The following is a 15250-nucleotide window of genomic DNA, read 5'->3' as shown; positions in this document are numbered from 1 at the left end:
AAACCATGAATTGAGCTATAAACCCAATGGAAACCAGTTTCATTCACTTAGTATGGCTGTCAACTGCTTATTCTCATCTATTGAAATTAGGAACCTACACAACCTGGTGCTTGCTGATCTGCAAGATTTAACTGTAATGTGGTGATTTTTCTTGTAAACTATATGATCCATAAACCTAAGATTAGGGAAACTACCCTTGATTAATCTGCGTTCAGTCTGAAAATGTAAATGATGTTTCTCCTTAAAACTAATGGGATGTCAGATGCTGTTTCTTTATGTTGCTATAAAAATGAAGCTGTCAGAGAAGCAAGGAGGAGAAGTGGACAGATGATAAGTACCGGATATTTGCTATCTGGACAGTATTAATTGTGGCATAGCCAGGAAGGCCTAAAAACTTGCGCGTCAACATTTCTTTTAATCAAGCTTAATGTTTTATGAATGTTTCTAGTGCATAAATATCTTATCATTGAGACAAAATAAAGGCAAGTGTATGGAAGCTGGGGGGAGGGGCAGGTATGCTGGCCATATTTGGTAATATTTTAAATATACTTTTGTCATTTTCTTCTGTCCTTTTCTGTTGTTTTGTAAAAATGTCTGGTTTAAGTGTAAGGCAGGATGTGTATGGATGAAGTTTTTGTTGCTTAAAAAAATTGCCGTTACTCTACCCCACTTAAAAAAAAAAAAAAAAAGGTGTTTTGTGAAAGGCATGAAGCTTTAACTTTGAATATTTATCAGCCTAAAAAGTGAACTGCGGGCAGCAAATAGTCTAAACAAAAATAAAGTACAGTATAGTTGACATCTGACCAAGGTTATGATTTAGCCCATGTGTACCATTAATCAGAAGGATAGCTCAGAAAAACAAATCTCTAAAGTGAACACCGAGATTACATCTGTCATGGACAGCACTAGGGAAGGTAGCAAGCCACTGGATTTTTACAATCTGCAATGTTGCAGCATTAAGATGGTTCATGGTGCACACACAGTCTCTGAAAAAAACTAAAATGAGGGTCGCAAAACTGTAAGTGATACTTCTCCTTAAAATAAATAGCTTATCTGATAATATTTCTGTATGATTTCTGTGAAAGTGAAGCTGTCAAGGAAGGAGGACAGTTGGTAATTAGGAAGAATCAGGGACTATTGCCGCTGGGCACTGTGGAAAGGGTCACCCCGCTTTGGATGCTGAGAGCTTTGGATGCTGAGAGCGTGTTGTCAGCAGCCCCAGACAGCTGCCTCGGGGCAGAGAAAAAGGAGCTTCAGTTACCGAGTGCCAGAGACTGTTTTATTTGACAGGACAGATGGTTAAGTTTGATTACCCAGGTCTAGACTCTGAAACTCATATAGACACTGCCTAAGCTGCCAGTTATGAGGGAATAATGAAATATTGCCTAGAAAAAAAAAAAAAGTCACTAAAAGCTTGTGAACAACGGGTTTTATGTCAGCTGATTTTGCACATCTGCTGATTTTTAGTCCTGTGTATTTGCTTTGGACTTTTTCCCTACTTTACCCTTCTTCCTGTGTGACTGTTCCAATCCAAACACACTCTGGAAATTGTTAGCAGTTGCCCCTGGATCTGGTAGTTCTTGGTTTAGGCTGAAAGGAAGGTTATTAGCCTTAGATACATTGTACAAACATCCAGCTGCAACTGAGTACTGTATAAAAAGGCTGATGAATGGGCCTGTGCATTAGTGAGTTTCCAGTATTGTTCAGAGTCGTTAAATAGCTTTTAAGCATATGATTTTTAATGTAGTATTGAAAAGCTAGGTAAAGTAGAAAACAAAGTGCTGATCAAAATAAATAAAATATTTATAGCTCTTTAAAATTAATGTGCATTGCTTATTAGAGTAGAGCTCAGGAGAGGAGCAATGTTAATTTACTGTAGCTATTTGGGAATATATTAAGTTCTATGGGATTTTTAAAAATTTTGTTTGTATGTGTTTTATTAATTTTTTGGTGAAATCTCTTGGAATTTATGTGATGCATATGTTCTAAAGGGCAAACTAATTCTGTAATTATTTTCCACTTCTTACCCATTCCTGTTAACCCCTTCATTTCTTACATTGCTTTCAGTACTAATTCAGTTTTAATTGAAATCAAAGGGAATACTTGCATTGATTTCAGCGAATGTAGGTCAGACTCTTGATATCAACACCTGAAAGCTGATAATACACCACACCAGGAAAAAGACCATAATCTTAATTCACTTTTATTTTGGTCATTTTTACTTGAAATTTCAAGTAGGACTAATTAATGGAGAGTTAAAGGCTGTGTGCATTTATCTACATTTTATTTTGTTTTAGAATTATAAGCAAGCTGACTTTTAAACCTACATTAACTTTTTTTTTTTTTTTAATTAAATTTTGCTCCACTGTAATATGCTCTGGTAGAATTCCAAAATGGTTAAGAATTTTATATTTGGACAAACTAATACTTAAAGAACAGCCGTTTACTTTGTACAACTGAAATGATGTCGTGTCTAGACTCTGTTTTATAGAAGTATCTTTTTGTGTGTGGCCATTTTTGCAATAACGTCTGAATTCCTCTTTCTGTAGTCCCTAATGTCAGCCGAAATGGAGATCCTTTTGTACAAACATCAATTGTGGAAGCAATTGCAACTGTTGACAGAGCAATAAATTCAACACGTACACATCTATTTGACAGGTATCCCCTCCTTTTTTTTTTTTTTTTGAGAGAAGTTAAAATTAATTTTGCCTATACTAGAAATAATGGAACATTTGTTAAGCAAGAAACCATTTTATTATTTAAAAGACATTGTGAACATCTGATTAGTTCTGAGAATACTAACAGTTCAACATGTAAAAATTCCTATTATTTAAACACTCCTATCAAGATCTCTATTCACTGCAGCAGTCTTTCTGCTGAGATAATTTGTGTTAAAAAGCTACTAAGTGTTTAATTGCTACTCAATGTTAATATTTTATTACTTCATTAAATATATTTTTTCTATTTGCCTTCCATTTTGAGATGAGTAACTAAGGTATGTACTAATCATGTTGATGTGCTATTCATGTTGCTGAATGTTTACATGATTTATTGTTATTTTGTAACTCCTGTGTACACTTACTATATTTTTCAAATTATGTATCAGCCGTCCTCGTTCTCCAAATGATTTGCTAGCCTTATTTCGATACCCAAGGGATCCATACACTGTTGAGCAAGCAAGAGCTGGGGAAATATTTGAAAGGACATTACAGCTTATTCAAGATCATGTACAAGATGGTCTAATGGTTGACCTGAATGGAACAAGTCAGTACTCTTTCCTTATTTTTCTGTGTTGAAGTGTATTTGCCGTCTTAAGTCATTTTACTTCAAGAGACATTTATTTTCTGAGTCTAGGTCTCAGCTGCAGAACCATTACATTGAACTCAGTGAAGTATTTGACTTTGCAAAGAAATTCGTGTTCAGATTCTTCTACTGGTCAAATTTGGTATAACGCAAGTGCATAACACGTCCTTTTTGTTAACTGCCTGTGTGATAATTCGTTAAGACCATCGTTTTATAGCAGAACAGACTTTTATGTTATGTATTAAATAATAATCAGGATTTTGTCCATGTCTCTTTAAGTAAAACAATTTAGTGGTGGCATGCCTTGTCAAGGAGAAAAGACGATATAACAAGAAGGATTTCTATACTTTACAAACCAAGGTTTCTACATGTACCACAATAGTATTCAAAGAATTATTTCCCTCTCATTCTTAAAATGCATATCAAACTGTTTTCTTTAACACTAAACTTATGTAATGAGAAATAGAGTCTTTGCTGCTTTTTATAAACAGCAGAAAAATTCCAGGTTTAGTTTTTCTACCTTTTAGTTATTGAAGTCCAAGTGCAAATTCATGAAGTCCAGCTGGAGCCTATACAACTAAAACGTGTGTAGATATATATGTGGAAAGGCTTAAGACACAGAACTAAAACATTTGGACATAATGATAGACTTTTAGGAGAGCTTTTGAGACTTGAGACATAGCCAAAAGCTACAGTGAAAATCTAGAGGAAATATTTTTACTTATTATATTCTTTTTGATGTTTATAATTGAGTATTTATTGTAACTTCCGATAACTTTAACTCTGACTGTGAACTAGGCAAGGATTTATAAGGCCAAAGACTGCAAACTTTGTGGAGTACTGTCACATTTGCTAGAAAAAGAAGCTTGTTACTCATTATTAGAGCTGAGTAAATAATTTGTGATGAATAGTTTACTACAAAAACTTATTCAGAATTCTTTGAAGGCTTACATTTTAAAAGAGCAACCTGATTTAATTTGATTCTCTGGTTAGGTGCATATGCAAGCATGTTGAATATAATACTACGAACATTTGAAATCTGATGTGTGATAATTGCTTGACTGCTTTTCACTAGGGTTTGGAACAGTGAAATTCAATCACCTAAAGTTTACCAAAAATTGACATTAAAGCATACAAAGTAATGAACACAAAATAAGGCAACTTTCTGTGATACTGGAAATTTTGTTCACAATCAGAGCTTGCATCTCAGCCCTACAAAATCCATAGAAACCTGACTTTTAGGGAAACTCGAGTAGCAAAATAAATCTGTTTTCGTTTAAATAGCCTAATGCTCAGATTTTAATACTCATAGTTGTCCTTATTTGGTTTTATTTCAAAATTCAGAGCCGAATGAAAGGTGTTACTTGGTGCTTTTGCATTAAGAACAGTTGAGAAACTTGACAGTTTCCCATTCAGAAAATCTTGGAATATCCCAAGGAAAGACTATAGAGCCAAATTCTTCTTCAGTGCCAGACTGTATAACAAGGGGAATGGCCACAAATTGCTGCTTGGGAGGTTCAGTTTGGATATTAGAGAACACTTTCTCACCAGGAGGACAGTGCAGCACTGGAACAACTTATCCAGAAAGGCTGAGGAGACTCAGTTTCTGGAGGTTTGCAAGCTCGCTAGACGGGGATGCAGCTGAGCTGACCCAGTGCTGGAGACAGCCTTGCTTCCAGCAGGCGCTTGGTCTGAGTAAGAGGTCCCTTCTAATCAATATTTCTGTGACTATGAAAAATCTTCCTTGCAGTTTGAAAAAAATATAGCTAACATTATGTGACTGGAGCTAGCTAGCTTCTAAGCACTGGAGATGTTCAGCACCCAGCCTTTCAGAAAACAGAGCCAGAGTTAGTGCCTAGAACGTGAGGCTAATTAAGGATCTGAGACTGTCATTTATGGCAGCCTTCACTCTGCTCAGAAAGTCGCTGAATCTAAACCATAGACGAGACATTGCCTCCAACTTGAACTTCTAAACAGGGAAGTTGAACCTTTTATTTTACTTTAGTGATGAAGGTCAATCCACTGAAAACATTCATAGTCAAGTTTTGCTCACAGCTGGGTTTCAGAAATGTGGGTGGCAACCAGGATAACCACACCAGACAAATGTTTATGTAAAGACTGTAGGAATAATGATCTTAATGAAAGAACTTCATGATGAATTAAGATCATTTAAAAATGGATGTTATTATAAAGAAGGTATGTTTTCTGGTTGTAGTGTTAGAATTAAACTGCCCTAGTAGCCAGCATATTATAATATGTTATCAATAATATCCTAAAGAGAGTATTTTGCTGTATTACCCGGTGGCACTTACCAGTTTTACTGTGTGGTTTATTTTTCTTTTTCCTAGTCTGGAACATTCCATAAAATAATTTATGTATGTCTACAAGAACAGGTCAGTTTAGCCTAATGCAAGCACTACGTCTCTAATATCCTTGCTCTGACTTGTAAACCACTCAGAGTACACATGGCCTGAGGCTGAGAAAAAAGAGATGCCCAGACTGAGCACAGGTCCCGTCCCAGCTGAGCAGCTATGAGCAAGCCAGTCCCTTTCAAGGCAAAGACAAAGCAGGGCTTTAGGGGCTTGGTTTGAAATTGCCCTGCGCTGTAGCAATTGGCAGAGAGCGGCAGTGTGTCTAACACGCATTGATGTGTTGAATGGAGGTGAAGGTCCATGTCTTTGCAGGCGCGCTGGCACTGAGCTCAGGACTAAAAGGAACATTCCCTGACTGTGTGCAATTAGCCTGTGCCAACCTCTTGCAAAACTGCATTCACTTCATATTCTTGAGTGAATGCTGTTGTGGTGGGAACCCTGTGAGCCTGTGGGAATACAGTATCACTGCAGCTTCACTCATTCCCTTTTTGCCTTCTGCCTATATTCTGCTTGTTTGGTTTTACTCCTGACTGTAGTCTTTCCAGATTGAGAACCATGGGTGTGTATGATGGCTCCTAGGGAGCCAGAAATACATATGCATTGCCCAATATTTTGCCTCCTGGGCTCTCTTCTGGATCCTGGAACCTCACTCATCCACACTGTATATCCATGAATCAATACCTGTGCTTTGGATCAGCAGGGCCCATTTGAAGTGAATCTCCCAGTTGTCCCCACCTACTGAGCTTTGGTGTGAGTTGTGCTTTTGTCTTGAACAGTGTGGATTCTTCTCACATTAAGTGAAAAATTTGTTCCACAGCCACATTCAGTGCAGGAAAACAAAGCTTTTCTGAAGGAAATCTATTATACAATGGATACAATAAGAATGTCTTTCTCAGCATCAAAAATTTTGCTTTATGGACAAATTTCGGTTGGTCTACACAAGTTGATAATCTACATATAGCCCAAATCAATGACTTTTTTTTTTTTTTTCTGAAATGAAGACCAAATGTTTCTAAGAAAAAATCACTTTCAGAGTGACCCCTAATAGGCAACATGGACAAGGTGCAGCCTGACTTTCTGTCATCTGCCGTTGCCCTACACTGTACTAGGAGGCCTATGGTCTTCAGTCCTTCAACATGCTGTCATATCACAGCAGAGATCATGCAACATAGCCTTACTTTGAAGTTATAAAACCATAATTCCGATGAGTTACACTATCTATTTTGTCTATATTATTTTTCTGCGAACTGAGAAAAAAATGCAGGAACATGATAAATGTGTTGTAGTCCCAGGGGCGAATGGTGTGGATTGCAGAGGGAACCTGTGCCAAGTGTTGTGTTATATTTAGAAACTAGTCTTGGGTAATGTGAACGTGAGTTATTTGACACCACTTGTCCTAGAGATCACTCCTCTCTTTATGTATATTGCCTGTGATTATTTTCTTTTGTGGTTTTTATTGATTTTTTTCTTAAGATTGTGCAACTTTAACTGTAATAACGCAAAACAAAATAGTCATGTTCAGTGAATTATCAAGTCTGAGAGACGAAGCCTTGAAATCCGTGTAATTGTTACCAACAGTTTTTTAAATGCTTTTACTGACATGGGCAAAAATTTGCCATTTTTCTCAATATGAGGTTTTTATTTCCGAAAAGATCTCTGCTTTCTTAAGTGAGCAGATGAGGAATGAGCCCCTTTTGTAAATATTTTATAAAAGTAGTACTTGAACTGGCATTTTACAAAGTTCTCTCCTGACCTAATAGTGGATGTTACTTAAATGACCTAATGGTCTGTTATACCTATATGATTATTATTGTTCTTTTGAAACAGTAGGGATAGTTAATGTGGTGGAAAACGCAATATAAAAAATAACATTTCAAATAAATTAATGATCTGTGGAGACCATGAGTCTATGAAGTCTCTGATTTTTCTCTCTGTGTCTTTTCTGATTTCAGGTTATCACTATAACGACCTTGTATCCCCACAGTACTTGAATCTGATAGCAAATCTCTCAGGCTGTACAGCCCATCGACGAGTGAACAACTGCTCAGATATGTGCTTCCACCAGAAGTACAGGACACATGACGGAACATGCAACAACCTTCAGCATCCCATGTGGGGCGCTTCTCTGACAGCCTTTGAACGTCTGTTGAAGTCAGTCTACGAAAATGGATTTAATTTGCCTCGGGGAATTGAACCCAGGAGGCTTTCTAATGGCTACGCGCTCCCAATGCCTCGCTTGGTTTCGACTACTCTGATCGGAACAGAAACAATCACTCCTGATGACCAGTACACTCACATGCTCATGCAGTGGGGTCAGTTCCTCGACCACGACCTTGACCTCACCGTGGCTGCTTTAAGTGAGGCCAGGTTTTCAGATGGTCAACATTGCAGTTCAGTTTGTACAAATGATCCTCCGTGCTTTTCAATCATGATACCACCAAATGATCCCAGAGTTCGAAACGGTGCACGCTGCATGTTTTTCGTACGCTCCAGTCCAGTTTGTGGAAGTGGCATGACATCTCTCCTGATGAATTCTGTGTACCCACGAGAGCAGATCAACCAGCTGACATCATACATTGATGCATCCAATGTGTATGGCAGTTCGGACCATGAAGCACTAGAAATCAGAGACTTGGCGAGTCAAAGGGGTCTTCTGAGACAGGGCATCGTACAGAGATCTGGCAAACCCCTTCTTCCATTCGCTACTGGCCCACCAACGGAATGTATGAGAGATGAAAATGAAAGCCCGATTCCCTGCTTTTTGGCTGGTGACCAGCGTTCTAATGAACAGCTGGGTCTTACCAGCATCCATACGCTGTGGTTTAGAGAACACAACAGAATTGCCACAGAGCTACTGAAACTCAATCCACACTGGGATGGTGACACAATATATCATGAAACACGCAAAATTGTTGGTGCAGAAATGCAACACATAACATTTAGCCACTGGCTGCCTAAGATCTTTGGAGAGGTAGGCATGAAGATGCTTGGCGAATATAAGGGTTATGATCCCAGTGTTAATTCTGGCATAACTAATGAGTTTGCAACTGCCGCTTTTAGGTTTGGTCACACACTCATTAATCCTTTTCTGTATCGACTGGATGAAAACTTTGAACCTATTCCACAAGGCCATCTACCTCTTCATAAGGCATTCTTCTCTCCATTTCGGATTGTAAATGAAGGAGGCATTGATCCACTTCTAAGGGGATTGTTTGGTGTTGCTGGTAAGATGCGTGTCCCATCACAATTACTCAATACAGAATTAACAGAAAGACTCTTCTCCATGGCACGTACTGTGGCTTTAGATCTGGCAGCTATGAATATTCAGAGAGGCAGAGATCATGGAATTCCTCCCTACCATGATTTTAGAGTTTACTGTAATCTTTCTTCAGCTCAGACTTTTGAAGATCTGAAAAATGAAATTAAGAATCCTGAAATCAGGGAGAAACTTAGCAGGTGAGCCTGAGATGAAGAAAAACACTTATCTGACTGTGCATGCAAAATTAGTACCTAATGTCTTACCTAGAAGAAAATATTTGTTAAGAAAGGGCTAAAGGGATTTTTTAAGAAACTTCCATCCATACCAGGGAATAGACATGGAAAATTCCCAGATGTAGATGATTTCTTCACTTATACATCTCTGTGAACAATAAGACGTTCCTATACACTGTATGTGTTCATTAAAGTATTACTTTGAAATTCTGGTTTTATAAATGCTGTTAAATATGGATGTTGTTTCAATGTAAGGTCATATTTAATGGTAGTCTTATGCTTGTATTTACATGTTCAGTTCCATCCATTCTGTACACTAAAACAAATAGGAATATTGTTCATTGTATTTTCATGTGTGTTTGAAAGTATGTCTTCAGCTACCTGCTACCACTAGCTTATATGCACAACATCAGACAGAGAATTGATCTCAGCTACAGTAAAAGTGTACAAAGGGGCAGGAAAGAGAAGCTATTGAAAAATAAACAGTTCTAAGAAATCAGAAGAAAGCTACTAGAGGAAACTGTAGGGTAGACTTGCAGACCCCCATGATGTTCTCACATACTCAACCTACATAGCGGGATGTCTTGCATATACACCCACAGGTTGTTCACAAAAGGAGTAGCACTATCACTGTCACCTTTACTGTGACTCGTGTATATCTCTTGGGATTAGTTTTACCACATACTGATTATTTTGTAAATGTAAAATATTTGACATTGAATATTTGTGTTTTTCTGTTTATAGGCTGTATGGTTCCCCACTGAACATAGATCTATTTCCTGCTCTAATGGTAGAAGACTTAGTTCCAGGGAGCCGCCTGGGGCCAACTTTGATGTGTCTGTTAAGCACACAATTTAGGCGTATTCGGGATGGAGACAGGTAAATTGAAACACCATGGAAACCAAAGCTGTTTATAAATTGAGGATGCTTAATAACAGTTGCAGTGTATTGTTTCAAAATCAAACTGCATTTTATTTTCATTTATGATTTTAATATATAATGGAAAAGATGAAGAATACAGGCTTAAAACTTTGTTAGAAGCTATGATTAGTTAATATTTCAAATCTGTGACTTTTTATGGTGAATATGTCATGGTGACCTCCAAGCACCACAGTCAACACATGCCGAGTTTCCTTTTGCCTGTTATTCAAGTCATCAGCCTTTCTGAAAAGTGGATATTACTCATCTCCTTTCATTGATATTTAATTATTTTATTGGCAAAGGAGCTGTGGTGGTTGAGACACTTTCACCATCTCTGTTACTTAAGCATAGACTGGAAAAGTGTCACTCTGTGTATACAACCCTTCTACATATTTGAATGCAAGCAGTCTGTGCCCCAAAAGTGTTAAAAGCAGACAGGTTATGCCAAATAACACAAATTGGTAATTGTTCTAAAATTACTTTATATACATATAATGAGAAATTTCTCATTTTCAGTTTCTACAGTACCTGGAATAAGAAAATAGTCATTGCTATTGTTACAACATCCAGATCTCCTTTACATATTCTTAGCAGACTTATTTGGAATCAGAAAATCAACATTTCCTTCATTTTAACATAATTCATGACCTAGAATCCTGGTTTTTTGCATGGCATGAGGATAGGCACACTTAGAGTGATTAGTCCTGTACTAGTGAAAGAGAAGGAGATGAAGAACTGGGAAATCAGATTTGCTTCACTTTGTCTAATGTTACTTGCTTTATCTAAGTTGTAAAGTTATGACTTAAGATAGTATAAAGCCTTTTTTATTTCTGTAGTAAATAACACAAGCCTTTTTGTGTGCTTTTTTAAAAACAACTTTCTTACGTAAAGTTTATTCTAAAATTAAGCTGTGAAACATAAGACTCTCATGCCTGGAGGCAGAGGGAGTAAAAGGAGAAATATACACAGTATGAGCTCCAGATTGCTAGTGACAAGTACCTATTTGTGTCACAACAGGATTATGATACTGCATTTTGTGTGTGTGTCTGTGTGCATTTCTCCAGCAAAAGCTTTTTTTGTTCTTCTGAAATAACATTTACAAACCATAGGAAAACATTGAATATTTAGGAAATGGGATTCTGCTGTCTAAAGAATACAAATGTTTTGAAGCATCATGCCAACAGTAGTAAAATATTATTAGACATAATGAAAGCAACTCTCACTTCTTTGAAAAGCCTTTACAATGGGCAGAGGATCAAAGCTGCCAGCACCACGCGAAACTAATGTGGCTGTGCAGGGAAAAGGAGTGATGTTTGAAGAGAGCCTAACTTCATGGCAAGATGGAAATTTCGGAATCTGGTTTTCTGATCCCAATACTTGGAAATACACTGGCCACTGTCCAATGCCTTATGACATGATACAATAAGTAGGTAAAATGAAAATTGTTGACCATTCTTCTAGGTTTAATATAAAATGGTTATGGATTTTTCTTACTTAGGTTGAAATAGGTGGAATAAAGTATCAATATAGAACTATAATGTTACAGTTTTGTCAGATGTAAACAATATCATAGTGGGAAATTCTTGTATGTTAGAATAGTGTATCTTGATAACAACCTAGGTATAGATTAACTATTCTAATCTTAGCAATTCTATCACACTTTTTTCATACTCGTAAGAAAGTTGCCTGGAGAAAGAAATCTATGGTGTTTTTAACCTCTACCTTAAAAGAAACTTAAAGCTGGTAGTCTGGTGCTATTTTTTATGTCCAAAGGCACCCGAGACATCAAAATTGGACTAGAAGAGAAGTCAAAGGATTTGTTGAAGACTTGGGAGTTTTCAGAGTGTCAGCATGACACCAAATAGGGCTGAAGTGACACGAAGTGACATTTTGGCATTTGAATCACTCTCTCAGATACTATGTGAAGTTGAGAACAGGATTTATGGAATAATTAATTTCATACTGCATACAGTATTGCAATATCTCAGGATATATGTGTATGTGATATATATATATGTGATATATACGTTTTATAATTAGCAAAACCTGTCTTTTCTGTGAGATTACAGGTTATGGTATGAGAACCCGGGTGTGTTCACGCCTGCTCAGCTCACTCAGATCAAGCAGACATCTCTTGCCAGAGTTTTGTGTGACAATGGTGACAACATAACCAGGGTACAACATGATGTCTTTAAGGTGGCTGAATTCCCACATGGATATAGTAGCTGTGAAGAAATTCCTAAACTGGACCTCAGGATGTGGCAGGATTGCTGTGAAGGTCTGTATACAGGTGGATTTGAGTGTATAAATGTGCACTTTGTTTAATGTCTGTTTATTTTAATAATTGTAAGAAGATATGTGACTTGTTCAGGTTTTGTTAGGATGCTACAAACTCAAATGTGGACCACAACCCTTGCTGTGATCAGTCATTCCATATTTTATATTAAAGGAATGCATTCTAAATACAGCATAGATTTGAGCATTGCATGGTGTAGATAACTGTTTTCCTGTTTTCTTCCTTTTGTGGATAAACTTTCTTGTTCATTGCTGTCTCCTTCAAAAGTTAGGGTAGTGGGGTGATTTGTTTTTCTTCAGAAATAAACTTTTTTTCCTCCAGAAACAGGATTTACTTAGCTGCATGAAGCACAGGACACTGAGAATCCTATGTTGCTTGGTAGCCTATATGTTGGCTTGTATTACAGACCCAGATTTTCCGCATGGCCTGTCTTTAGCTATCATCACATCAGACTTCATTGCATCTGTAACGTAGTTAGAAGATCCCTTCCCAAGAGACTCTTCTGGATCTCACAGATTTGCAGAATGATTTGCAGTAGCATCAAGAACAAAATACTTCAGAGGACAATGACCTCTCTTTATTGAGATCTCCTTGACAGTGTTATTGTTATTTCCTTTTGACAAAACTTGAATGATACGCCCTGACTGGAAAACTATATTCAGGTTTTCTGGGAACTTCTCTGTGGAACTCTGATTATCTATAAATTGCTGTCAGACAAATTACTAACTGGAAAAAGCTTGCTATTATAAGAGATGGTAATGGTACTGTCAGTTGATGATTATTAGAATCTCATAATTTACCCAGCAAGAATGTAGTTTCTGTACCAGTGTCTTGTAGATTTTCTGATGAACAGTATCTGGATCTGAGTTCTTAATCTTTTCTGCTGATGATTCTCTTGAGTTTACTACTGCTGAGTAGGCTATCCAATATTCTACCAAAAGATATGCATGAATAAAGAACCAGTGGATTGTATTTCTGAGAGAGCTCACACTCTTCCACCAGTGTCCACATTTAACTCTTTTGGTCAGATATCATTCTCTCCTGTGACAGAGAGGCTTTTGGTGATATAGCTCAGAATTTAGGGCAGTAGGTAAAAGGTAAACTGATGGAGGATGTCCCTTCAACCTGGTATAGATACAGTAAATACTGAGGAAGAATTCTAAGTAGTGTGACTTTGCTATGAGAGCAAATTCAGGTATCATTAAAAAAGACAAAAGTAGATACAGATTTACTATTCAAAGATATTGCATAATTTAGCATTTAAACTGGCTACTGTTGTCCACTGAACAACACTTTAAATAATAAATCCCTGCCTAAGAAAATTCTTCCTTGGAAGACTTGGTTCAAAATGTCAGTTATCTGTGTGAGACTAGGATAAATAAATACTTTAGATTTCAATGAAATCTTTTACAGTTTTCCCAGTTATCGTTTCATTTCGGTCTTACTCTATTTTTACCAGGGTTCTTTTTAGGTTATTCAGATTTTTTAAGCAATATTTACCAGGTTTGTCATTCCCAAATAGATAATAATAGCTTATAAAGCTCTAGATACGGTTGACAAATTGTATATTTAATGTAAAGTTTTCCAGAATCTTTTCAAAAGAGCCCTGACATATGCCAGGAGCATTGAGAGAAAATCAGTTATCACTCTTCAAATTCTTAATCATAAGCGAGTAAATCATATTCTACCAGTTTAGGGTAAGTTCTCTTTGCCATGGTTCGTGAAGCTCAGTAGAGGGTTTCACAAATACATTCATTATATCAATTTGGAAAAATTGTAAAGCTGTTCTGGGAAATTATATGTTGCTTCTCTAAATGTTATGTTATCACTGAGCCTTCTGGAGCAGATGTTGTCTTTGGAAAGTCTTTAGAGTATTCAGCCATTCAACAGCCTAGGCTTGTATTTTCATTCAAGAATGTTACTACCAGAGAGTACTACTGGATGCAGTACAGTTAAACAGCTGCCAAGCAAAAGCAATAACTAATGTTCTTTAAAAAATTGCCGATTTATATCCCCTTCTTCTGAACTCATTTGTGCAGAGTTTAGTGAAGAAAAAACAAAGTATGCATGGCTTGAACTGCTTTGTTGCGTGGGTGACTGGGTGTGACACTTTCTGTGGGAATCCAGGTTTAAGCAATTGATTTTAAAAATGTATATCACTCTGTGGCACTAGGGACTCACCATTACTCTGAAAAAAAAACCAGACTAAACCATTCTCCACATTTAGAATTCTTCTGATTATTTTATAATTAAAATTTTGCTAAGTTAAAATTTAGAATACAGAATGCAGAGTACTGTTCATTGCACTTTATGTAAATTAATAAGTGACCCATATGTTCAACTGTTTCAGCTTGGTTAAAAACATCTGTTTTTGTTATCCTTCCTGTTTTGTTCAAGTCAAAATGCTTTTCCATATGAAGAATAGAAAAAGTTCTTGGTTACAAACCCCACTTCTTAGATTTCTTGAGTAAAACTAGCATTTATTTCTTATAAAGCAGAGCATTATTCCTTTTTTATAATAACAATATCAGATTACCTTTATATTTCAATTAATGAATCATACAACAGAATTGCTAGTTTATGGTGGGAAAAAGAAGGGGTTCTGCTGAGGTACACAAGTTTTTCTTCTGGTTTCCTTTACTTTCTACCTTTCTTTGTTTTGTCAGAGATGGTGAGGGATTGATGCAGATTTACTGAAGCTCTTTATTTGAGCAAAGAGCATTCAAGCTTCAGGTTTTCCAAACAATAAACTTTTGGTGCTATTTTCAGGCTCTCTAGTGGAAAAAAAAAAGAAAAAAAGAAAAAGAAAAAGAAAAAACAATAGAGGTGTTTTGTTTTAATTTGGGTTTGGTTTTGTTGTTTTGTT

At 36.7% G+C, this 15250-nt stretch overlaps 1 protein-coding gene across 2 annotated transcripts in view; it reads left to right on the top strand.

Annotated features, from left to right (window-relative positions):
- The window catches only part of PXDN (peroxidasin), an 85702-nt gene that overhangs the window by 58607 nt on the left and 11845 nt on the right, over nucleotides 1-15250 (top strand). For both annotated transcript variants that reach the window (XM_082047679.1, XM_082047678.1), the window contains 5 exons: nucleotides 2550-2658; nucleotides 3107-3264; nucleotides 7628-9131; nucleotides 9912-10046; nucleotides 12158-12366. In XM_082047679.1, the coding sequence (XP_081903805.1) occupies nucleotides 2550-2658; nucleotides 3107-3264; nucleotides 7628-9131; nucleotides 9912-10046; nucleotides 12158-12366 (2115 nt within the window). The remainder of the gene's footprint in view (nucleotides 1-2549; nucleotides 2659-3106; nucleotides 3265-7627; nucleotides 9132-9911; nucleotides 10047-12157; nucleotides 12367-15250) is intronic.

The sequence above is a fragment of the Streptopelia decaocto genome (assembly GCF_964273445.1).
Source record: "Streptopelia decaocto genome assembly, chromosome: 3".
Classification (NCBI taxonomy): Eukaryota; Metazoa; Chordata; class Aves; order Columbiformes; family Columbidae; genus Streptopelia; species Streptopelia decaocto.
The sequence above is the reverse complement of the archived record's forward strand: the minus strand, read 5'-3'. Positions and strand labels throughout refer to the sequence as shown.